The sequence below is a fragment of the Trachypithecus francoisi genome, unplaced genomic scaffold, assembly GCF_009764315.1.
Source record: "Trachypithecus francoisi isolate TF-2019V2 unplaced genomic scaffold, Tfra_2.0 Lachesis_group0, whole genome shotgun sequence".
Lineage (NCBI taxonomy): Eukaryota > Metazoa > Chordata > Mammalia > Primates > Cercopithecidae > Trachypithecus > Trachypithecus francoisi.
The window spans coordinates 46,703,260-46,730,428 of record NW_022681453.1 but is presented as its reverse complement, the minus strand read 5'-3'; the positions used below and the strand labels follow the sequence as shown (position 1 = coordinate 46,730,428).

At 39.8% G+C, this 27,169-nt stretch overlaps 1 protein-coding gene across 4 annotated transcripts in view; it reads right to left on the bottom strand.

The window, feature by feature from the left end:
• CNTN4 (contactin 4) overlaps positions 1-27,169 on the bottom strand; it is a 1,029,443-nt gene that overhangs the window by 60,877 nt on the left and 941,397 nt on the right. For all 4 annotated transcript variants that reach the window (XM_033210483.1, XM_033210481.1, XM_033210482.1 and 1 more), the window contains one exon: positions 14,027-14,154. In XM_033210483.1, the coding sequence (XP_033066374.1) occupies positions 14,027-14,154 (128 nt within the window). The remainder of the gene's footprint in view (positions 1-14,026; positions 14,155-27,169) is intronic.

Below are 27,169 nucleotides of genomic sequence, written 5' to 3'. Positions count from 1 at the left end.
CTCTGGATAAATTTGTTGTTACTGTTAACAAATAAATTTGAAATTAGGATATTTTAATGCTTTATTCCAACTTCTTTATCAAATACGAGAACTTTAGAACTACAAGAGGCCTTCATTTTCTCAATTAAAGGCTCTTCATTTTACAGGTGAGAAAACTGGAATCTGGGAACCAGCCCCCAGATATACAGGACCTCAGTTCACTGCTCTTTGTATTAGACTGCAATGATTCCCATATTCACAAACTGTAGAAAAAGTAGGTCATATCGTCTCAAGTTTTATCCTATTTACAACCCTTATAACTCAGGATGTTACCTACTATTTTATTATTTCTCTCTATATCTCTCTGTTTCTCTCTTTTTTGAGCTAAACCTGAATTATATTCTCCCTGGTTGGCAGGGAGTTCATGAAGGTAAATTAGTCAAGAGGAAGAGCTACTTTGTCTATAATTTATGGCTTTTTAAAATACACAAACTTTCCCCAACAGACTGGTGCACTAATGATTTTAGCTGGAAGGTGGCACCCTGATTTTCTGGAGCTGAAGCTTAGCAAAAATTTTGTCATTCAAACACACTGGTTGAATCGATTAAAAATGTTCATGAAAATTAGAAAATGGCTTTATGGGTGTTTCATGGCCACTGTTATATTACCATTAATCTACACTCTCCCTGTTTCATTGGCAGTTGACAGGAATCCCCAGTCAGCAGACAGAGAAAGAAGTCTTTTTAAAGACAGGACTAATTTGTTTTCTGGTGAAAGGTGACAACCTGCCTCAATTTGCTTCAGATTTCTCAACGATAATGACTTGTGTTTTCTTGTCCCAATTAACCACTGACTGCTCCTGAGAAGATCATGTCCATTCAGATAACTGAATTTCTCTTCCACTGATAACTTTCTGGTATAGATATGGGAGTGAAATGCAGATTCAGTGTAGAATCATGTATGGAATTATAAATAGAAAGATTTTAAACATTCTCTTCTCTAGTCTTCTTCCTCTCAAATCCCCATCACGGTCAATTTGCATCTACTTAATAATTTAAAAATTGGAAATAATCAAGAGCTGGCTTTTTTCATAGAGCAACGAGACCCACTTAATACTGCATGTCAAATGCTTTCAGAGGATGTGGCAGTATCCTAAGCATGTGATTTAGAGCTATAAGATAATACAGAATAATAAGGTCTGGGGTCAGTTTAGAGAATACATGCCCCCTGTCTACTAAAGGCATTCCAATTTAAAAGTTTTAAACACTCTGATAGTCAAACAATACAAGTCTGTGGGTTCAAGTCCAATTAGCCATGAGAGCTACCAGTTTGTAACCCCTGGTCTATAGCTGACATTTAAACACACCTGATGTTTCCTAACATGCCTGTCCTCTTTCTTCCCCTTACTCACTCCTTATCCAGTGATGCGTCTGGGAAAAAACAATGAGGAATTCTTGGCTCAGTGCCATTCTTTCTCCGGGAAGAGTGAAGGATGTACACTTATTGGGTTGATCCTCCACTCCTTATTTTTCTTTTTATAGTGAGAGAGACTTGAGGTTGTGTAGTGGTAAAAGTCTGCTTAATTTGGAGATCAGTGTTAAGAAGCCCACTATTCCTATGTCCCTGAGCCACATTCCCCTTTAGCACTAGCAAAGCTGACATTTGATTTTCATCTGCCCAACTACCTCAACTTACTTCTCAAGTGTTTCAAAACTCAGGCACTGAACAAGGTACTGTTTATTGAACCCCTTCAAATCCCAACATATGATTAAATAGAAAACGGTTCCTTTTATTGGACTCTATTTTAGAGAATAGGTTACTTGAGAATATATTACTCAAAATTAGCAGAATAACCTTTTCAACACATACTGCATTGCTGATTATGGATAAATCCACACTGAAAGCAAAAAAAAAAAAAAAAAAAAAAGAAAGACTCTGCAATAAGAAAACAAAGTCAACTTGACAGAATTCAACCTAGGGGCATGATTTTGCTCTGGAGCAGAAGCAGATGAGGGCAGAAGTTTTCAAAGCTATAAAATTAGAGAATGATAACATTTCAGAGTTGGATGGGATATATGAGTCAACATTTACTTAGGGTAGGCCCTGAGAATGCTAAGACGAATAGAAAATGACCCTATAGGCTACTCAAACCACACACTTGTATCTGATACATGAATTCTTTCTGCCATATTTCCCCAGAGTAGATGTCTAGTCTGGAAATGAATGTCATCACTAATAGGCCAATGGCCTAGTTGTTTGAAAATTTTCCTTTTATCAAACGTAAGTAATATCCTCTGCTCCAATAGTTCTTGCTCATCTCTTATGGTACTGTCCTCTGATGTCACATAGAGTTTGATATCTCTTTAAATGTTTGAAAACACTGACCACCCCTCCTCTCCCACCCTCTATAAGTCTTCTCTTTCTTGGATTACCAAGCTTCAGTTTCTACAGCTGTTCCTCATATCATCCCAGTTATCACCCTTTAAAGTGATTTCAAATTTTAATGTATATCTTACAATAAAAGCAATCCTCTTCCAGTTGTATTTTTATCAGTAGATTTCTATATTCCCCCCACTCTTGTTTTTTGGACACTATTATGTTCTAGGTTTAATTTGCTTTTTTAAAGAGTATATATTGCTGACTCATCAATGATGTTATGGTCATCTAAGACCTATAACACAACTTGACTCTAAAATTTGGCTCTCTCATCCTGAGTTTTGAAGAAAGATGCAAATCTTCATATTTTATCACTATTAAGATGCATCTTATTACATTTGGTTCAAATAACAAAGATAAAAGATAATTATCTTTTAAAGTAATTTTGATTACTAATGCTGATATTTAGTTTATTCCCTAATGATTCATGTGATCAGAAAGTGTACTCAGCATGTTATCAGTAACATGATGTGTCAACTGATAAGACATTTCAATAGGAAAAGTTTGAGGAAAGGGCAGAGAAATGACTAGGGATTTCATTCTCCCATTGACATTAATCCCTTCTATGGTTTAAAAGTTTGTGTCCCTTCCAAAATTCATGTTGAAACATAATTCTTAATGCAACACTATTAAGAAGTATGGCTTTTGGGAGGTGACTGAGTCATAAATGGGGTTAGATGCCATCATAAAAAAGCTCCGTGTGGGGAGTTTGTCTTCTTTTGCTGTTCCATCCTCTCTGTCATGTCAGGCACAGTGTTCCTCCCCTCTGGAGGATGCAGTGTTCAAGATGCCATCTAGGAACTGAAAACTGGGCCCTCCCTAGACCCTAAACCTGCCAGCACCTTGATCTTGGACTTCCCAGCCCTGAGAGCCATGAGAAAGAAATTGCTACTGTTCACAAGTTACCCATTTTATGGTATTTTATTATAGCAGCACGAGTGGACTAAGACAGTCCCCCAACCAACACTTTCAGGGTAAAACATGTGAAACAATCCTCCTAAACATCCCCCAGATTCCTCTCTCTATCTTCCCACATAGATATTACAAGAGTTGTTCTTTTTGTTTTGTTTTGCTGATGCTATTTTGACAAGCAGGAGATAAGGCTAGTCCTTATTTATTGTTTGAAATAATCTATGCTGGTAGAAAGATACTAATGAAAAAAGAAGTTACAAACAGTGTATACAGTATGATCTTTTTGTGATAAGGATATTTATTTACAGAACTGAGGACAGATTCATACACAGTTAAGATACAGATGTAGATACAGATTGAATTCAGCTTCGATGTAATTCTAGAAGAAAACATAAAAAATATTTGGATCTCTCTGAATGACGAGATTATCTTTTCCCTAATAATTCTACAAATAATATGATTAAAACATAATTTTAAAAAAAATCATATGCTGGTGATAACTATTTTTCATTTTAAAGTCTCTTAGAAGAAGCAAAATTTCCACTGAAGTTGGTGTCATGTCACTTAGCTACAGTTTGTGCAATCTGTATTATTTCCATTAAAAAGGGAATCAAAATATTTGCCTATTCTCCACAGGTCCTGAAATATAAGCAATAGTGCCTCAGCTATGGGTGTGTTCCCCTCACTTTTCCGCTGTATTTTCCCTGAATATGCTAGGACCCTTCATATATTGGGATCATTAGATAAATTTCTTTTCCTGGGATTATCTTGACATTTTAAAATATCTGGCAGACTCTTATTCATATTTCAATTCGCTGTTCGATTATCACCTTTACCTCTTAGTTACGCCTCCCTTTGTGTTCCTTCTGTACTCTGAACACAGCTCTGTGTCTTTGTTTATCCGTATCGACTCCTAAAGGTTGAGCTCCTAAGTTTGTAGGCTTTGTTGAGTGTAGGCATTCCCTGAAGAACTTGTTGAAAATGAAAATTCCTGGGTCTCATCCCTGGAGATTCTGGTTCTGCAGGTCAGAGGTAGGGTCCAGGAATATGCATTTATTTAAAAACTCCTATGGCTCACAATGGCCTAGAGGGAGGAGATGGTTTTGTCTTTTGTACCTTTTGACTATTCCCTCATATTTGGACTGCATCAGAGTGTCCCTTCATCGACTATTCTGTCATTATAATTTAATTTCCTTTGTCTTTCACATGAAGAAGTGTTGGTACAAATTGCACAGTGACCAGGTGTTCTACCTATGCTGTGGACAAAGCCAATGGAGGCAGATACATGTTCTATCAGGAGAGACGCAGGCTTATGAAAGTATACATGGAGGAGAAGGCAGTTCTGATTTGACCCTTTGGATCCTCCTCTTCTAGGCAGAATCCAAGCTTTACTTACATTTACAAGCAGTTCTACTTTTGAAGAGAGAGAAAAGGGGAAATAGTTACTAAGATGACAGCTGGTATGGTTTCCAGTTTGGGAAATCTTCAAAGCAATGTTGCTAATCTTCAGTTAATTACATCTTGCACTTTTGCACACTGATTATAGACCTGCTAGAAGGCCATGCAAAAAGCCACTCTTACTCTAAATGTTCTGCTTACATTTCCTCTCCCATAACCTCCTTTTGACTCCTCAAATGGATACATAAAAGAGACAACCATTTTAACCTTTTAGAAATGGATCTTCTACAGTAAATCAGAGAGAGATGATGAAAATGTTAATTAACTTGCTTTCATCTTGGTCAGATTCTGTATTTAACCTAAAGGCCTAAAGTCTTTTGGGCAGTTTTCTTAAATTTAATTGCCTGTGACAGCCAAAGAAATTCAATCATGATTTGGTGGGGCTGCCTCTTTGAGAGTAATACTCCTCCTGCCTCTGGCACAGAAAACAAATGCCAAAAAAGGAAGGTGAGATTCACTCATGAATTATTCTGACACATCTTCTTTCTGAATCAAGGTTTATAAGAGACCAAGCTTTCCCTTTCAGACTTGGGACCAACTGTTGTCTCCCCCCATGGGACCACCTCTAACATCCAAGGAGACAGATAATTTAAAACATACACATAGACACACCACAAGCTCCTCTTCTGAGAGATCATGTGCACATAAAACCAGTCTACATGACAAAGCATCATTCTCAAACCACAGGAAGTTCAGATATTTAGAAACGGAAGGTAAAAGTGCCTAATCTTTCTTTTCTCTTTATTTATTACACAATTAGCCACTTAAACTCCATTTAAGCTATGGAAATTATTTTTAAAGACTCCATAGTTTGAAAACAACCTACATTGAGCTTTAAACATTTAATGAACTGAAAAGCCTACGTTAAGTAAACCACTTCTTTCCTTTAGTAAAGGAATAGCTCTATGGCAAGATGACCGAAGTAAGATGACAGATGTACTTTAAAAAGATATGCATGAGAAAAAGATTTTTATTTATGTATTTCAAAAATATATAACTTTAATAATGCTGAGGTTGTGTTCAGAAGTGGTAGCAGAGGTAGATGAGAGATCTATGCTTTTTAATATCAACTTCCTCTTGAGTGAGAATCTTATCGCATTAATAACTAAATCACAGTGATTGCAAAACAGCTGAAATGAGGCAATTAGTATGGTCTATGACAGCCATGAAGAATGAAACATGTGAGGTTTTCAATGCAAGCCAGATGGATATCTTCAATATACTTCTTATTATCTTCTTGTGGTAATAAGTTCAATTAAACTGAATCAGTATAACATAAGTCTCTTTGAATTGTTGGAAAAGAAATTAATTATGTGCTTCACATTTAATGAAGCCAAAGAGTCATATTCTGTTTGCCTTTTTTGTTTGTTTTGTTTATTCTGATTAGTAAGTATTCATTACAAAAGAATTCATTAATTCATTTTATAGGAGAGTTTTTTTCCTTAAAAGAAAGAAATTATTTGTATGGAATGGGTTAAATATCACCAGGTAAAAGGTATCTCTTCTACAATAGCTGAGAGAGAACTGAAAAAACAGACCTCCTGTCTGGATGGCTTTGCCTGCAATATCTGACCATGTAGGATTCTGACCTGAGGTATTCTTTTTAATTTGAAATATTTTACATATAAAACTACAACAAAAATTTACCAATATGTGCTCATATTCCCTCTTCTAGAATTAGCAGGCTTTAACACATTTTCATGTACCTCCAGCCTTTTTCCCGCCATGAATATATATTAAAAATTTACCCAAAAAGATATTACCAACACAGCTCAAGTCCTTTCACATAATCTCACTCCAGGCATCCTCCCCCAAAATACTGAGTTACTGCTTATGCCGCATGTGTATTCTGTATGCAAACATTATAAGATATTATTTTATATTACTAATTTTATATTTAATCATACAATATATTAAATAAAATGATACCATATGTATTATTCTTTAATTTCCTTATTTTATTTTATTTTTTTTTCATTACAAACACCACCATAAGGAACATCTTTGCAAGTCTGCCTCGGAACATATGTGAATCCCACTAGGTTAAATGCCCAGAAATGGAATTGCTGGGCCATGGAGATTGCACTTTCTCAACTTTACTTGCTCTCCACCGCATCTATTCCAATTTCTATCCCTACTCAGAGTGTGTGAGTACCGTTTTCCTCACATAGTCACCAACAAAAGGTACCGTTAGATGTTTCTCTTTTGCCAATCTCATATGTAAAAAAAATCACACCATACTGATGCTTACATTGCCTTTCCCTGATTATTAATGAGGTGATGTTACTGCACAAGCTTCTTGACCCACAGAGTGTCTTTTATGCCAAAAGCAAAAATGTGAGGCCTGTCTTCAGCATAGAGGCTTTGCTATGAAAGGACAGAGTTGGCATAGAGAAATGTAACAGTTAAGGAATTATATCTTCCCTCTCTAGACCAAGGATGGAGAAGTAATGAGCAGGCTGGAGTCAGGGCAGACTGGCATGGTATGCAATCAGCATTACAGAAAGAGAGAAGGTTTTTACAGAGAGATTTGGACAAAAGGGGAATCATTCTATTCATGATTGATATTGCCAAAGGCACGTTATTTTCTCAATCTATGTGGCTCTCACACATGTCCATAAGAATGTCAGAGGAAATAATCACGCCCTGTTTCATCAGATTTCCAGGTTATGTCATGCTTTGTGAACACAGGAAGAACAAGAGGCACAATTACCTACCCTTCTTTTCAGATTGCCCTACCATCAGTGTGACAGATGTCAGATCTAACAGGATCTAGTATTGAAATGTTCTGGCCAGACGTTCTTCTACTGAGGGACCTACCATGATTACCATTTGGCACTTCTAATGACAAACTTTTCCTTCCTACTCTAGGTGCCTGGGGTCAGAATTTGTGTTAATCCTATTAGAAATACCCTTAATTATCACCTAGAAATAATTGGTTCCAGTGGAAGACATCTAATTCGGTTGAAGTGTATTCAGTTATAAGGGACCAATGTTAAAAGCTTTTATTGTGTGTTAGCAGCCAGCTGTCATTGTACGTTACTGATTTCTGATTGATCTCCTGTCAAATCTGGATAAAGCCTTGAACAATTTTACATAGAAGATGTGGGCTGCTTCAAACTCATTTGCAAAAAATTCCAACTGAAAAGACTCTGCTTTATTGCATCTATTATGCTATGCATGGAATGGTTGATATTTCTCAATGCCCTACGGTTAAAACAGAAGAAGAATTTTATATAGTGTGCAATAGTAATGCTGTAGATACTCTTTGGTGCTGGTAAGAATATATATGTATATGAAGAAATCTGTTCATTTAGACATAAATAAACTTCCTATGGGATGAACAATGAGCACTCTTTCTGACAATAAAGGAATCCATTAAATGTTCAGTAAACCACAGGAACATCTTTGGTTTGCAGGGCTGAAGAACGAAAATACAAAATAATTTCTTGTTAGGTGTATATGTGATCTTAGTTAATTGCTACTAAAGACTTCTTTTCTATTAAAGCTATTTAAAATATAAATTTATTTTTTCTTATTATAAAAGTAATTCTACGCACTGAATTTAGACATTTAAATAAACAGAAAAGCCAAAAGAACTCTTTTAAAATTCAGACGAAATAGCCGGGCGCGGTGGCTCAAGCCTGTAATCCCAGCACTTTGGGAGGCCGAGATGGGCGGATCACCAGGTCAGGAGATCGAGACCATCCTGGCTAACATGGTGAAACCCCGTCTCTACTAAAAAATACAAAAAACTAGCCGGGCGAGGTGGTGGGCGCCTGTAGTCCCACCTACTTGGGAGGCTGAGGCAGGAGAATGGCGTAAACCCGGGAGGCGGAGCTTGCAGTGAGCTGAGATCCGGCCACTGCACTCCAGCCTGGGCGACAGAGCGAGACTCCGTCTCAAAAAAAAAAAAAAAAAAAAAAAAAAAAAAATTCAGACGAAATTAGGGTAAAACTTTATATAGTCAATTTCAAAATTAAAACAATGCTATTAGAGAAAGAACATGCAGTCTGAGAATTATGAGGTAAAGGTGGAACAGTTCAGCTGATTTAGGCTGGTGACGGTGGGAGGTTTACGAAGTGAGTAGTCTTTTTAAAAAAACACCAGGTGATGTGCTTCTTACCTTATGGTCTTCTTAGTTTACTATTCTGGTTCCAGCTGTGTGAATCCTCCCCACATGCTGGAGAATCAAATTGAATAATTGTTCCAGTGTCTGCCAAGTAATTTTCCTCCTCCCTCTCAATCAATGATTTATCACCTCTCCTCTGGATTTTCAACTTGTATCCAAGTTCTAAAGTCAACCCTTTGGATACTGGGGTGACACTAAGGTCCTGGGAAAGAAAACTCCCTACCAATTCCAGCTAATAATCTGACTCAAGGACATGTGGAAATTTCCAGCATGCAAGATCAGCAGGGGTAAAAGAAAAGTTGTGTATAGCTTGGCCAGACTATACCTTGGACAGAATTTTGAAGATCTGAGGAAGAGAAAAAGTTATCAAAGAAAGGATAAGTATTTTTTTTTTTTCTGTGAAGGACTTAATAGTAAATAATTAAGGTTTTGCAGAAGTGGCAAAGTTTAAGATATTATATAGGTACTTATATATTACACAGTCTCCAGGGTGGGGGGTGCAGTGGCTCACACCTGTAATTCCAGCACTTCGAGAGACCGAGATGGGCAGATCATCTGAGGTCAGGAGTTTGAAACCAGCCTTGACCAACACGATGAAACCTCGTGTCTACTAAAAATACAAGATGAATTTCATAAAAGTTTCACACCCAAAAATATTATTGTTCTTTTGGTTTTTTTCTCAACCAGCTAACATGTGAAAACTATGCTTAGTTTAGCCCCTGGGGTATACAAAACAGGTATGGATTTGGCCCATAGGGCATAGTTTGAAACCCCTGAAAATACAATGTTCTCAAACTCTGATGTGTATAAGGATCAATTAGGGTATCTATTTTAAATGTTAGTTTTTCCAGGCCTCCTCCCTAGAGAGTTAGATTTGTTAGGGTAGGAGTGAGGCCCAGGAGATCTGCATTTCTAACGTGTACTCTGGTGAACTTTCACTTGCTAGGTGGCATGCATGTACAAAGTTCTTTGGTGTAGGACAGTGTTTCCCAAAGTATAGTCTGGAACTACCAGTTGCAAAATTGCTCAAGGTCAGTTTGGATGTAGTTCAGCAAGATGACTATGGTAACAGCATCCACAGCTTCATGCCCTACATTTTGAGTCCTGGAGATGATCAGCAGGAGTGAGGGTTGCTATTAAAATAGTTATCTTGTTGAACTGCATCCAAACAAATACTCTAAGTTGCTCTTCTCTAGGCCTGCTACTTAAAAATATCCGTCATATGAAACCTGTATGGCAGAGGCACTGTGTCATGCAAAATCCCCACCCACCACCACCCCTTTAACTCTGCTGTACAGATAAACATGATTTACTAAGTACAATATTGCATATAAATGTACCCTGCCCTCCATATAGTTCTTAATGATGTCAAAGATCACAAAAGCACATTTTTGTTTAAAGGTTAAACATTATGCTTTCTGTTAGGATTTGAGGGTTTGACTTAAGAACTAACTGTTCTTGCTTAAAATGAAACAGCAAACCAAATCCCAAGTATATTATAACTAGCCTGACAAATAAAATCAGTAAAATTTAGGAATTCAGATGATGGGATGATAATCAAGAGCCCCCTGGGCACCTGTCAGAATTCTGCAGTTTGGAAGCCTGCTCATGCAGAATCTGAATATTTAGCCATGTGATGATTGCTTGTCAGAGGTTTATTCTAAACCTCTTGTATCTGGTGGAATAGACGCGTCGCCTCCCTGTCCTCCCCTACTTGCTGACCCTGTGTTTGACACTATCTTCTGCCTCTCTCCAAAACATGGGGGCAAGGGTAGGGAAAAAGAGAATTGGATTTAAAAATCATGGTTAATGATAGAACTATTGTAAAAAGGTTAGAAAATATGTGTTCTGATGCCTGACCTTCACGGTGTTTTAATCCCAGACACATGAGGAAATCGGAATGAATACAAGCACATTTTAAGGTTAGAGAACATCTTCTCTGATAAATTAGTCCCTTTGTAGATCTCAAAATTGAATTAAAATACAGTGCTCAGTCATATTTTGGGCTAAGCTGTTAACATTTGCATTAAAGGTGTAGGGCTCAAGCATTTTGATGTGGGATTCAGGACTCTGCACAGTTCATGTGGAGTTCAGAATGGTTTTCTCTGCCTATATCGCGCTTTATGGGGCAGATTTTAAAATTATATTTCTCAGTTTATGTTCATGTCCTTCTCGGAGACCTAGCAGTGTGGATGTTCCCTCTGCAGACACACATACTTCCCATTAATGCTAATGGGAGTCAGAACCAACCACACTGGGAGATAAATGATGTCCCACATCTCTTCTGACCTTATCTAAAGTAACAGAATTGTTAACCTCCGTGAACATATTGGCCAGATAAAGCTTTTTTCCCCCACCTCACCTAGAAGAAGAATATAAGAATCAGAGGACCTCTGTGGAGAAACTAACTGCAGCTCAGAACCAGTAGCCACTACCAGAAATAACTCTGCTTGGAAACACATGAATTCTACCTGTCAATCAGGCTACCTGGGCACATCATCCCTTAACCATACCTACACATCCCTGCCTTCCTCTTTTCGTGCTGGGTCAGGCTCTTCCTGCCTCAGTCCTTCCTCTTTCTCTCACCTATTAGGAAATTTCAGTTTTTAAAGTGTTGTGCCTGTTTCAGCAAATCATGTGGCTAGCATAGGCAGGACATACTAATTCTGCATCTATAAATCCACTAAACCGCTTCTGGAAATTGTTGAAAGAAACAAATAGTTTCTTTCTTTCTACCTTGAAAGAAACAAATAGTTACCAAAATTTAAAAAAATTGTAACTGTAAACTGCCTAAAACTATATCCTACACTTACTTGGGTGAATAGCTGTTTGCATTTTACTAGAAGGCAAGAAATAAATTATTTTGTTTGTTAGAATAGATAGAAGTTACTATTTTAGCAATATTTATAACCACACAAAAATGAGGCAACCATAACATATTTCATCCCTGATATATCTGTAGGCTTTGCACCATGATTCAGTGTAAGATGAGCAGCAGGGAACTGCACAGTTCACTGGGAATGGTTTTGTCCTGGGGCTTGTGGTATCACTGGGATATGAACTCTGATGGGAAATAGAGGCCTCTCCTTTCTGCCAACTCTTGGGAGAGCCAAGGAAGTCAATACTTATAAGAAGGATGATAATAAAATACAGAACATACCTTGTTCCTACCTGTGAAAATACCCTACTTTTAACAATACGAGGCTCACTTCTCTTTGCTAATTATTCTATTTGGGTGGAAACGTCATAAATGTTCATTTCAACATGATTTAGAATACATGCATATCCATTTAAAAATATATAAACAACAAAACGAATACTAATATTTCTTAGGTGCCAGATACCCTGTTAATCGCTTAGCATGGATTGCCACAGTCATCAAAGCAACCTCATTTTATGAAAATATGTTTATAAACAAAACAACTATTAATATTTCCTAGGTGCCAGGCACCACACTAATCACTTAACATGAAGTTTCACAGTTATCAAAGCAACTCCATGAGATTGGCACTGCTATTATCCCCACACAGGCTAATTGTCTTGTCTAAGAGCTAGTAAGTGGTAGAAATGAGATTCAAACCCAGCTCACTCTGACTTGAATCCCTGCCTTTTAACTATGATTTAAGATGTCAACCTAATATTCTCTTTTATCCCCATAACTCACAAATAATCTATAAGAGATCCTAGCTCTGTGTCTAATCAGCTCTGAAACATTGAGTTCTCTCTTGATTCTAAATGATTACTAAGCTTCCTTTAGCCAAAACAGTCATACATTAGCAAAGACCTCTAGCTAGAACTGTGCTTTACAAATATTATCTAACCTCTTTTCCCTTTGCCCATGAAACAGAGTGAACAAGCAGTCAGTCATACACTGATGCTAGTGCTCTGAGGAAGTAATTAATAAACTGAAATAGTTGGAATCAATCTAAACAAATATTTAGTTCTAACTCTTGGACTTCCAATTTTCTATCTGCATAGTCAAGTATGTTAATGATAAAAAGACTTCCCGAAAGAGTATTACATTTCCAACTTTGAAAGACCCTAAAATACACAATTAGGTAATCTGTAGTTTTCTTCTTTAAATTAAAGGCAATTTTTTTGGTATTTGTATTTGCCATCATCTATCCTCACAAAGGGAGCTACAAATGGGCAAGAAGGAAATAATATGATATGACTCATCTGTATAAATTACTCAGAAACAGGAAGAATGGGTAAAAAAAATTCCTGGTGCAGCATAAAGAACCAAGAAGAACTCAGAATCAGGATCTGGGTTCAGGTCTCCTTCAGCTACTCGTGACCTTGAGAGAACCACCAACCTGAGCCTCATCTTCTTCAGTCAAATCATTGCCAAGTTCCCTTCAACTCAAAAATCCTATGACAGGGCAATATATAAAGTGAAAGAAATGCAAATGAAATGTAAATTAAGATTTTCTCCTTTTCAGTGGTTACTTAGCACTTCCAGCCTGTGCCATGAAGCTAATATTGAAATAGTTTCACTCGTGTGCTTTGCTAACAGCATAAAGGACTTTCTGCTGCAAAAATTATAAATCACCCAGGCTATGGTATATGGGAATTTTATTTCCTTAAAACTGACAAGGTTCGCTGAGTGACTAAGGCAAAGCACAGAGGCGATCAAAGCCGTTTATTAGTATAATAAGCCATATCCATATCTCTGAATAAACGGGACAGCTATCTTAAAAATTACCAATGTCATTGTTTAAGCAACGTTTGCTAAAAATAGTACATGAGTCTTGAGTTTTTAATTTGTTGGAATAGTGTTCCTAGACATGAATTTCAAATCTATAGAGATTTGAAAGAAATTTACTTAAAGGATTGAAGATAACATTAGTTACAATACTATAATAGATACAATGGCTATAATTCTCAAAATTGTATTGGATGATTCTGAAATAAGATAGTCTTTCAGTCATATTCATTACCAGCAGTTTTCTAAGAATTATTAATCATATCATGTTTGCTGTAATGAATTAATTTAGCAATACAGTGATATCTGTATATATTAATATGAATGATGTCACTTCTATAGATTACATTATTAGACATGAGGACACATATATTAATATTTGAATTCTTTGGGTTAGCCATTACCTTTCACTACCAAGTTTCCAGTACTGCTAGCAGTTCCGAAATGGTTAGTGGCTATACAGGTATAACTCCCAGCATCTGATTTAGTAACGTTGATGATTCTGAGGTTTCCATCTTCAGAAACGGTAATTCTGAAATCAAAGTAAATGAACCAAAAATGGTGAAATTTATCTCATATGACTTATTGCCATTTTTTTCTGTTATTCTGTGATTGTTCAAACCATAAATCATTGCTACATTATTTGACAGCCTCATCTTTATTTAGGGTATTTGTCTACATATACATAAACATAATTGATATATGTGACTTGTTTAGAGTTTTTAATTCTTTTCTTGCTAAAATGGTCTCAACAGCCAGTTGGAATAACCATTATAAATATTCAATAGGTTGTGACAGTTTCTATTTGGTAGCTCTAACCACGAAAGGCAAAGGGAAGGCTTATGGTAGATCACCATTAGTCTTATAACTGCTAATGAGGAATAAGAAAAAACTCCCTTGATAAATCAATTTAAGTCTTTTCATTGAAAGTGTTTTTTTCTAAATGAGAGCCTTAAATTAAATGAGGTATTAGTAAACATATTTATTTCTGAAATATGTCAGCCAATACATTTTTAATGAGATGCAAAAACTGAACTTAAAAAAAATTAAAATATTCCACAACTCATTGTGACTTTGGCAGAATAGCAAATGTGGATGGCAAACCTCAGGCCCCACAGTTAGGGACAAACATATACTTTCTGCAGGGAAGAAAATGTTTTTGTTGACAGATGCAAAATCTGGAAGAGGAAGAATTTTAAAGAACTCTGTTTTCAACGTGACTACCAGAAGAGAAGTAGGAAAATACAAAGATGAGTAAGACAGACAGCTTGGCTTAGAGGCTTGTCAGAGAAATAAAAAATGTACACAGATAGCTCATTCAAGGTAAATGTTTGTTAAATTTCTCTTTTATTTCAAATCTGCCTACATCTTTCCATCTCTTCCACTCCCTCCTTCTCACCTAGTCCATCAAAATAGCCTCCTAATTGGTCTGCCTATTTCTACTCTTGTCCGTCAGATCCATTCTTCAGTCAGTGGCCAGATGATCTTTTAAAATTTAAATCAGATTATATCACTCTCCTGGCTGAAAGCTATATCCTTGGCTCTGCCATTGCATTCTGAAAAATTTTCCTGCTGCAGCCTTTTTATAAAGCCTAATGGATCTAGCTTTTTAAAAAGCCTCTCTTGCTTACTATTTTGTTCTAATCTCTCTACTCTTCAGTGAACTCTAGTCACACTGGCCTTCTGCATATTGCTAGAGTATTAGAAATCCTTCCCACTTCAGGGCCTTTGCATTTGCTGTTCTGCCAGCTTTGAACACACTTCCGTGTATCTGGACATAGCTGTCACCTTCTCACCTTCAGGATCTCAGCGTAGAGGCAGTTTTTCCTTATAGATCTTTCCCAATTCACTGTTTACAGTGGGTCTCCCTGTCTCCCTGTTTTCCTGGAGCCACTTTATTTCTTCCCACTAAATTCAATCTGGAAATTTTGTTTGCTTGCTTGTTAGTTGTCTTATCACATGGAATGGTAGCATCTCTGAGGGCATGGATGCTGTTCGTCTTACGACTGAACCTCCTGGGTCTAGTACACAGGATAGCATGTAGTAGATACTAGAAATATTTCTTAAGTGGCTGAGTGAATACATGAATACATAAATAACCTTCTGGAAAAATCGATAATATGTTGTATGAATTCAGAGTGGTTGAACTACTTGGGCACCAGTGCTAGACTCAACAGAGTCCTTTCAAATCTCTGAAACAAGGGGTCTAGGATGGGATCTCACTTCATAGAACTTTTGAGTAAGTAGTTTAAAAACACAGGTGAAGATGTAAATGCACTGGGTTACAAATGCTGCATATACTTTTGTGAAGGCTTTTATGGATGGAGAAGCTACAGTCTTCCCGAAGACCCGGTCCAGATCTATGACTCAATCTGACGAGAGGGTATGAAGGCAGAAGAACTCTACAAAGAATTTTGGAATCAGAGGGGTGGGAGTTCACATTCCAGTGCTGTCGTTTCTAGCTGTACCACTAAAGGCAACTTACTTAACTTTCTCAGTTTTTACTTCCTCTTCTATGAAATAGAACTAACAATGTCCATCTTATAGACTGATAGCAAGAATTAGGTAAGATAGGGTCAGTAAGATCCCTAGATGTTTCCTGATATTTACTAGGCAGTGGTTCTCTTTCATCTTTAAAATTGTGTTTGCTAGGCTGGGTGTGGTGGCTCACGCCTGTAATTCTAGCACTTTGGGGGGCTGAGGCAGGAGGATCACTTGAGCTCAGGAGTTTGAGACCAGCCTGGACAACATGGCAAAACCCTATCTCTACAAAAAATATAACAGTTAGCCAGGTGTGCTGGCTTGTGCTTATAGTCCCAACTACTTGGTGGGCTGAGGTGGGAGGATGGCTTGAATCTAGGAGGTGGAGGTTGCAGTGAGCCAAGATGGCACCACTACACTCCATCCTAGGAGACAGAGTGAGAACCTATCTCAAAAAAAAAAAAAAAAAAAAAGAAAAAAAAAGAAAAAAATGTGTTCTCTTATTTGGTCATTTGTATGTATAGGAAACATTGGACAACATCATTTTAATATATTTTCTTTTAACATAGTAATTAAATCAGCCTTATTTTTGTATTTTGACTGTTATTTCTGACAATTTGAAATCAATATGCAAATTAACTGAGTCATCCCAAATCAAGGTACAAGATGCAGACAGCGCACGAGGGCACCTGTGGTTGGGCAGTTTGTACCTGCTGGCGGTGCCTATGTTGCTTTCTGGTAGAGGCCTGGCATTGGAGGCCTTGGCCTTTGGGCTGGGGTGACCCATACTCCTAGTGGAGGCCAGGGAGCCGAGCTGGAGCCATGGCCAGTGAGATGGTAACTGTTAGGCCTAACCATTGCTGTTGAAGGATTTGCGGGTCATTATATTTTGCAAACCAGGAAGCATATGGAGCCTCAGGTAAAACAAGTTTTTCAAAGTCTACTGAAATCTGCCCTCAATGATGGCTATTACAGAGATGTCTGAACCCAACGTGACAAAATAAGAAGCAGAGGTACAAGTCTTCCTGCCAATAAAGAAAGAACAAGAGATGCTCATAAACAAATTACGCTCTTAAATCACATCACTCAGATACAGGAGAATGTTCTTACATAGCAGCCAAAATTTATGAAGCTAAACATTTACTAGAAGATCAAGGTAAAAAAAATAAGTAAATGTATGATGAATTTTAAGTTTTTATTAGTTTACATAGATGACTACCAACTTCTTATAATAAAATGTCTCAAAGCTACAATTAAAAAAATAATTTAGCATAAGCTAAATCAAAACTCTGGCTAAAAAAAAGACACAGACAAGAAGGCCTTTTGCTCATTCACATCACAGATACGCATATAACAGTTGCTCAATAAAGACCATCTGATACCTCATTTGCCAAGGAGCAGATGCATTGACAAAAACAGAGTGATGAACAAATCTTAATTACCTCAATAATAACAAAAATAGCTTTAAAGGAGTTAGTCACATTCCATTTATAAAATAATTTGCTAGAAATTGTGAAATGCTGGCATATGAGAATTAAATATGTAAGGTGACATTTGTGTTTTATGTATGGGCTTATCTTCCATGAGGTAACACTGGCTTGGAGCATATTAAATATTCTAAGGGGTGAGATGACTCCTTAAAAGCAAAAACACCTACTAATAACTTATACCATTAAAAATAGTATCATGACCATTCCAAAAACCTGAAGCCATCGCCTGTATCAAACTCTGACATGCTGAAGGAAATGAATACAGAAACAAGTAAAGGATTTGTCATCAGATGACTTGGATTCTAGCCTTGACTCTGAAACTTGTCAAGTATATCGCATTGCCAAGTTACTTATGCAAGCTCTGAGACAGTTTCCCAACCTTGGCACTGACGACATTTTGGACTGAACAATTATTTGTCCTAGTGGGGATAATGGGCAGCATCCTTGGCCTGTGCCCACTGGACTCCCATAGGTCTAACCCTTCCCCAAGTCATGACAATCAAAAATGTCTCCAGAGATTGTCAAAGATACCCTGGGGGTCAAAATCACCCCAGTTGAGAACTGCTAGTCTAATTCAGTTTTTAAAATCCCTTCTTCTATAATGAGATAAGATAGGTGAAAATTTCGTAACTTAAAGTGCTCCACACTCTTCAAATGTTTTCCCCACCATCATTTCCATCCCTGCTTCCTACTTTTGGTATCTGCACTGCATAAAACCCAGCTAGCTTTTAACAGTCTTAGTACAAGGCTCTCTTTGCTCCTTGTCCTCAGAGTTTCCCTGTCCAATTTCCTATGGGCCTTGTGAAATTACAAAATAATTTTATAAACTGTTTTATTATTAATTTTAAAGATTTCAGTGCCTGATATTGGTTTAGGGTCTTAACTCTCCCATTGTTATTTGTGAAGAGGTAAGAGCCTAACTCTTTTAGAACTCCAGATGAGAGAAGGACAGTGAGGGAGATCATATTTGTAGAAGGGGTAATTGTCAGTAGACTTCATTAAATCACATCATATTGCTGTGACCACTTATTCTTACTATTATCCAAATGTGGGGGTAATGTGAGGTTTGATAAACTATTCTTTTGAGAAACTCAACCACTTCTTTATATAAGCAATACAGTGTAGTAACTAAGAACATAAACCCTGGAACTAAACTGTCTAGGCTCAAATCATGCTTCTACTGCTTAGGAGTTGTGTGACTTTGGGAAAGTCAATCTCTCTGTAACTCAGTTTCCTTGTTTGTAAAAATGGGATAATAAAAGTAACCATATATATCTCATAGAGCTGTTGTAAATATGTGCAGTGCTTAGAATGATGCCTGACATGTAAAATGCACCAGGCAGGACAGGTACTTGGGCATATGTCAGTGAGACAGTCTATTCATATGTCATGAATAGACCAGGGTTAGTCACATGTTCCATTAAGTGAAGCTCTGTGCCTTCCTGGACCCATTGTTTCAAGCAATTACAAAGGATTCTGTTAAGGCCAAGACAACTGCTGAGTAGTTCTGCCACTCTGAAGTCCTTCAACACATTATGATGCCTCACAAAGCATATGGGTGACACCAAATAGACACAGAAGGGAGATGATATATTGAACTCATTTATTCATAGTTCTTTACTAAATACCTCCTATATATTAGGCTTTGTGCTATTTTTTAGTGATGTGAAATTATTGTTTCTGTTCTCAAGAAGCTCATAACAAATCCTTACTTTTGATAATTTTATATCTAGAAATAATGCCAGTGTGTTCTACACGATAACATACACATTTCCATAAGTGCACAGTAAAATGAGCATTACTGTTTTCAATGGGAAAGCTGTTTTACAAACTATCTAGGTATAAAGATGGGCAGGGACCCAGAGCTGATCAGTCAGGAGACCCTATTCTTTTGTCTGTAGTGACTGGTGTAGAACCATGCCATCAAAACCATGAGCTCGTTGAGAAAACAATCTCTTTCTGCTGGGATTGTTAAATTTGGAAGATGGGAATCTAGAATTGTTGGCAATTATTTTGCCTTCCATATAGAGAAAGCATGCCTTAAGGAAGCCAAGCAAAGACAAACAGAGCCCAAGAGAAACAGAGAGAGAGAAAGAGAAGCAGAGACCTTATGACATTTTTGAGCCCATTTCTGTCCATGGTGGAAGTCAACACCTTGGATGCCTCAGTCATATAAGCCAATAATTTAAGATATTAGAAATTGTCTTTTCAGCCCTTACAACAGGAAGAGTGCAGTCTTTCCAAGAAATTACTGAACTTGTTCACGTGATAGTGGTAGTAAAAGTAGAATGGAGGGAATGGATTCTGAAGATGATTCTGTGATAACTGCCTCGACAGAACTTTTTGGTAGAAGACTGATGAATGCTATCTGTAACGCAAGAAAAACCACACAGTTCTGAATATGAAAAAAAAGTACCTGATATTTCTTCATACACAGCTGTATCACATAATTTTGGCTATATCTTTCTGCATACAAAGGCTAAGTATACAGTTTGACCTGTTGCTTTTAATGTGTTTTATGGGATTTTTTTTTTTTTTTTTTTGACAGAGTCTTGCTGTGTCACCCAGGCTGGAGTGTAGTGGCATGATCTCGGCTCACTGCAACCTCCACCTCCCGGGTACATGTGATTCTCTTGCGTCAGCCTCCCTGGTAGCTAGGTGTGCACCCCCACGTCTAGCTAATATTTTGTATTTTTAGTAGAGATGGGGTTTCACCATGTAGGCCAGGCTGGTCTCAAACTTCTGACCTCAAGTGATCTGAGGGCCTCAGCCTCCCAAAGTGCTCGAACTCCAGGAGTGAGCCACCACACCCGGCCAATGTTTTATGGGATTTTTATAAGCCAGAAATAAGCCATAAAGCTAGCATTTGGCCGTGGGGTACAAATTTGGCTAGCTCAAGGAAATTTTGAAATGCAACTCAATATAAATACTTAGATATTTTCTTCCTTTCAATTTGGATCCTCTACCAACTTAGAAAAATAGTTTTCCCACTAATATTACATTCTTTTTAAAATATGAATATAGTACCTAAACCCAGTCCAAGGATAGTGATACAGGAGTTAAGAAGAAATTATTTAGGCAGATAGTGAGGGTACGGGAGTCCTCGGTAAGGTTTTCCTTTTAATGAAAAGCAGCCCCCAAATCATTTTCTTTTCTAACAAAGAGCAGCTTGTAAAATCGAGCTGCAGACATAGACAAGCAAGCTTGAAGCTTTCATGGGTGAATGCTGGCAGCTGTGCCAAAAGGAAAAGACTACCTGGGACTAGGCATGCTTAAAATAGTGGCTCCATCTTCCCTTCTCTTTGCCAGCCACGTGTACAGCAAGAAGTAGACAACATGGTGGTGCTGGCCAGGCAAAGACCTCATTTGCATAATATTAGGGTGGGCCAGCCAGCTTCCCCACGAGTTATGTAAACGTCACACCTGGTCTTTGGGCCCTGTGTAAATCAGATACCGCCTCCTCAAGCCTGTCTATAAAATCCGGTGTTCTCCAACACAAGCTGGAAGTCCCATTTGGACGTTCCTCTCTCTTGCAAGAGAGGGAGCTGTTCTCCTTTCTCTTTCTTTTGCCTATTAAACTTCGGCTCCAAACTCACTCTTTGTGTGTGTCCATGTCCTTAATTTTCTTGGCATGAGATGTCAAACGTCGGGTATTACCTCAGACAACAACGCAGCTTTAATAGCTTTATTTTCATGTTTGTTTCTGGATGAGATTTCAAAGTTTCCTTTATGGTCCATCTCATCTTGGTTTCCTCAATTTAGACTACTGACTGACTTGTAGCTATTAGGGTGATATTGAACTTTGAGCTCCTCCTAATACTTACGAATAGTGATGGAGTAAGATACAAAGAATTGAAAATGTACATCTGTTCTTGGCTTAGAATAGGTTAGTCCTGACCTACCTGTGGGCCCTTTTTAAATTATTGATGGTAACAGAGAAAAGTCAAAGATGATAAAGGAGCAAGTAGTAAAAATAAAGACGTGACACAGGACTTTAATTTTCCCTACATGAAAAGAGGTCATCCAATTCACAACACAGTAAATTACCTAGAGCAGAGAGAAGCAGTTTTTCCCTCACTGTCATTTGGAGATTTTGGATCCACAGAGGATAGGAACAAATCTGGACTCATGAGATAAACTGAATCTCTCTTTCTTCATATGAGGCTCTGGGTTGCAGCCACTGAAGAGTTGACATTCTCAGTCCTATAAATCAAAACCAGTCTGGGGACACAGGACCTTTAAAAATGCTGATCTTTTCTTTTGGGGGGGCTTTAGTAACACATGACAAAAGCTGCCAACTTCACCCTATCACCCAGAAGAGGAGGATTATCCCAAAATGGAGACCTATTATTTTCCTGAGCAGTTCAGCAGGAAGCCTAACTGCTGTAGAGGGAGACAGCATATCCTTGCTTGCCTTTAAGTCACACTGGAACACTTCCTTAGAAATAAATCCGTTTAGAATACAACTTAGAAAACCACTTCTCCCCTTCTGCAGAGAAAGAAATTATGCAGTGATCATTTCCTTTCAACAAACAAACAAAATACACAAAAAAGTGACAAACTGTTTTGTTAAATTTTAAATCATCTTTATTATTGTTAGATCAAGAATAAAGTAGCTCACTTAAAATTATGTGTAATTAAAAAAAAAAAACAACTCAAAGGGCTTTAAGAGGCTTCTACTCTCTTTTATACAAGATCAGTTCTAGAAAACATGTTTGAAAGTTGAAAGCCTGAAAGTGATGCGAGAGAAAGCCCCTAAGGGAAAAATTCTAAACATACATGCATGTGACCACCCCCCGGGCTTACACAAACAACTTATCTAGAAAACCCCTAGCCGTCTGAGGTTGCAACATACATGCATGTGACCACCCCCCGGGCTTACACAAACAACTTATCTGGAAAACCCCCAGCCGTTTGAGGTTGCGAAAAAGGTGGGAACCAGCCAGAAACTGCCGAATGTTCAACTTTAAATGTTAACCAATAATAAGCTTGTAACTACTGTTTCTCTGTGACTTGTTTGTACCTCGCTATAAAAGAAACCCTAAAACAGCAGCCGGGGCCTCTCTCTTTACCTGCCATTGTATAAAGTGGAGAGGTCTGGGTTCGAACTCGTAATAAAGTGACCCCGGCTATTTGGCTTTGACTCTGGACTCTGGTGGTCACTTACTGGGGTCTCGCGACTTTGGGCACAACATTTGGGGGCTCGTCTGGGATTCCCCTAAGCCCACCAAACCCCAGGTCAACGGGTCGTCGCTGTGAGCAGATTCGGTAAGTTGACCGGCTTGAGTCTCTGTGTTGTCTGTAGTCTCTGTGTCGTCTGGAAAAATCCCGCGGGGTCTGTATCGGTGGTCGGCATAGTCTTGGCGGACAAGCTATAAGACAGCCACCAGGGGCCGGTGGGAGACGTCCCCCAGCACCCGTCTGGGGCTCTGTATTTATTAGCTCATCTGGTTCTGATCGGGAGCTAAACCCGAGATGCGCTGGCGCCTATTCTTATGTTAATTACTTAACTTACTTTCATTTTTCAGGACCTACTTGGCAGGAAAAAAAAAAAAGAGTACAATACTTCTGGTTTTACTCTTTTCTCTGTCTCTCTTTTCTCTATCTCTAGGATTCTACTACCATGGGTAATAGCCAGAGTACTCCACTCTCCATTCTTATAAATAACTTTAAAGATGTTAAGGCAAGGGGCCATGACCTTAGCATAGAACTCAGAAAAGGGAAATTGGTAACTTTCTGCCGCTCGGAATGGCCCACCTTCGGTGTAGGGTGGTCAGCTGAGGGGACCTTCTGTCTCCCCATTATCATTAAGGTAAAATCAAAAATTTTCCTGCCGGGGCGGTCAGGACATCCTGATCAGATCCCTTACATCCTGGTGTGGCAAGACCTTATGGAAAACCCACCCCCTTGGCTAACTCCTTTTGTGCTGATGCCAGAGCCATGTAGGCCTGGTCGTACAGTCGACAGAACACCCCCGTAGGCCAAAAACACCGTCCGCTCCCCCACCCCCTGTGTTAGAAGACAGTCAGGATCCCCTGCTTTTAGAACCCCCGCCTTATCATCCCCCTCCTGGCCCTCAGCCCCCAGCCCCCCCAGGGGACCTCGAAGAGCGGGAAGCAGCAGTTGCTGCTGCAGCCGGGGCCGTCGAAAGTGAAAGTAACTCTGGGGTGCCGGCGGGGCGGACGCGCGGACACGCTCAACGGGAAATAAGCTCGCGCCCCCCTGATTCCACTGTGGCTCTCCCCCTGAGGGAAATAGGACCCCCGATAACACGGGCAACCCTAGACTCCAGTACTGGCCATTCTCCACTAGTGACCTGTACAACTGGAAAACCCAGAATGCTCGGTTTTCTGATAACCCTAAAGATTTAACAGCTCTTTTAGACAGTTATGTTTACCCATCAACCAACCTGGGATGATTGTCAACAACTCCTCAGAATTTTGTTCACAACAGAGGAACGAGAAAGAATACAGGTAGAGGCCAGAAAACTGGTTCCAGGAGATGACGGCCAACCTACCGCCAACTCTGACCTCATTAATGCTGCCTTTCCCTTGACCAGACCTGCATGGGACTACAACATGGCAGAAGGTAGGGGAAGGCTACTCGTTTATCGCCAGACTCTAATGGCGGGTCTCCGGGTTGCTGCTCGCAAGCCCACCAATTTGGCCAAGGTATATTCCATGTTACAGGGAAAAACAGAAAGCCCAGCTACCTATCTAGAAAGATTGATGGAAGCCTTTAGACAGTTTACCCCCATGGACCTGGAGGCACCCGAAAACCAGGCAGCTGTTGTCATGTCTTTTGTAAATCAGGCCAGTCCGGACATTAAAAAGAAACTCCAAAAATTAGAAGATCTAGAGGGAAAACAAGTCCAGGACCTCCTCCGAATCGCCCAAAAAGTATACAATAATAGAGATCTCCCAAAAGAGAGACAGATTAGGGCCACTGAAAAAATGACCAGTCTTAGCCACAGTAGTTCAGAAAGAACAGTTACAGTCAGAGGGCACCCAACCCAAGCGTACTCCTAGACACAACTTAAAGAAAGATCAATGTGCATACTGCAAGGAAACGGGTCACTGGGTAAAAGATTGCCCCAAGAAAAAACAGCGCCAACTGGGGCAAGAACAATGGCAGCCCAAGGCCTCATCAATATTAGTAACCCAAGATGACTAGGGAAGACGGGGTTCAGACCCCCTCCCCGAACCTAGGGTAACTCTACAAGTGGAGGGGTCCCTGGTTCAGTTTCTGGTCGATACCGGGGCACAGCATTCAGTCTTGGTCAAGCCTTACGGGAAATTATCTAATAACTTATCCTGGGTACAAGGGGCCACAGGAGTTAAAAGATACCCTTGGACAACTCAAAGAACTGTAAGTCTGGGAACGGGAGAGGTAACCCACTCCTTCCTGGTTATTCCCGAGAGCCCTTGTCCTCTATTAGGGAGAGATCTGCTGACAAAAATGGGAGCCCAAATCCATTTCCAACCGGGGGGCCCCAAAGTAACCGATTCTTAAGACAAGCCAATATCTGTCCTCACAATTGCCCTAGCAAATGAGTATAGACTCCATCAGGAACTGGCACCTCCTGACCAGAATATCGGCCCCTGGCTACAGCGCTTCCCAGAGGCCTGGGCAGAAACAGGAGGTTTGGGACTGGCAAAACACCGTCCTGCCATATTTGTTGAAGTTAAACCTGGGACGGATCCTGTTCAGGTACTGCAGTACCCGATGCCCCTAGAAGCCAGAGAAGGTATTACACCACACATCTGCCGGCTCCTAGATCAGGGAGTTCTACGCGCCTGCCACTCAGCATGGAACACCCCGTTGCTGCCGGTACATAAACCTAACAGTAAAGATTATAGGCCAGTACAAGACCTAAGAGAAGTCAACAAAAGAGTCATGGACATTCACCACACTGTGCCAAACCCATACACCCTCTTAAGCACCTTAAGCCCTGAAAAACAGTGGTACACCGTCCTGGATTTAAAAGATGCCTTTTTCAGCCTGCCTTTAGCCCCTAAGAGTCAGGAACTTTTTGCATTCGAATGGACAGATCCCGAGAGGGGCATAAATGGCCAGCTAACATGGACCAGGCTACCACAGGGATTCAAAAACTCCCCAACTCTGTTCGACGAGGCCCTCCACGAAGATCTGGGTGAGTACCGGCGACAGCACCCTGAGATCACTCTTTTACAGTATGTTGATGATCTTTTAATAGCAGCTGAATCCCCAGAGGCCTGCCTACAAGGAACCGAAAGCCTCCTAAAGGCTTTGGGAGATCTAGGCTACCGAGCCTCGGCAAAGAAGGCTCAGATCTGCAAATCAGAGGTAACCCACCTAGGATACCTGTTAAAAGGGGGGCAACGCTGGTTGACGGATGCCCGAAAAGAGACTGTTCTACGTATCCCTAGACCCCAATCAACACGACAAGTAAGAGAGTTCTTGGGGTCGGCAGGGTTTTGTAGACTCTGGATACCGGGCTTTGCTGAATTGGCTAAACCACTATACCAGGCAACAAAAGAGCAGCAGCCCTTTAATTGGACAGAAGAGGCTGAGCTGGCTTTCCAACAAATCAAAACTGCTCTGCTATCAGCCCCTGCGCTGGGACTCCCTGATGTCTCCAAGCCATTCCACCTATACGTGGACGAAAGCCGGGGTGTAGCCAAAGCAGTATTGACTCAGTATTTAGGTCCTTGGCGGAGACCGGTTGCATATTTGTCGAAGAAACTGGACTCAGTGGCTGCTGGGTGGCCTCCTTGCCTCCGGGTAATCGCGGCCACTGCCTTAATGGTCAAAGACGCTGATAAACTGACCATGGGCCAAGAATTGCAGGTCACTACCCCACATGCCATTGAAGGCGTACTCAGACAGCCACCTGATCGGTGGCTTAGCAATGCCCGGCTCACCCACTACCAGGGACTGCTACTAAATCCCCTCAGAATAACTTTCATGCCCTCAACGGCCCTAAACCCCGCGTCCCTACTGCCAAATCCGGACTTGGAGAGCTCACTCCACGACTGCTCCGAGATATTGGCCCAGGTACACGGAGTCAGAGAAGACCTACAGGACCGGCCACTGCCAGACGCTGACCTCGTCTGGTTCACCGATGGAAGCAGTTTCGTCTACCAAGGACAAAGGTACACGGGAGCAGCGGTAACCTCAGAAACCAAAGTCATTTGGGCAGAACCCTTGCCCCCAGGAACGTCGGCCCAAAAGGCTGAACTGGTGGCATTGACTCAGGCCTTAAAATTGGGGAAAAACCAAAAACTAACGGTATATACTGGCAGCCGATATGCCTTTGCCACCGCTCACATACATGGTGCAATATATAGGGAAAGAGGGCTCCTCATGGCAGAAGGAAAAGACATTAAAAACAAAAAAGAAATCCTGGCCTTATTAGCTGCCCTCTGGGAACCCAGAAAATTGGCGATTGTCCACTGTCCAGGACACCAAAGAATAACTGACATGGTCTCCCGGGGAAATAACCTGGCTGATCAGACTGCTAAAAATGTGGCTCAAACCCTTCACAGCTCCTAGCCCTTCAGCTGCCTGACCCGGGGCCCCCAGAGCTACCCTCTA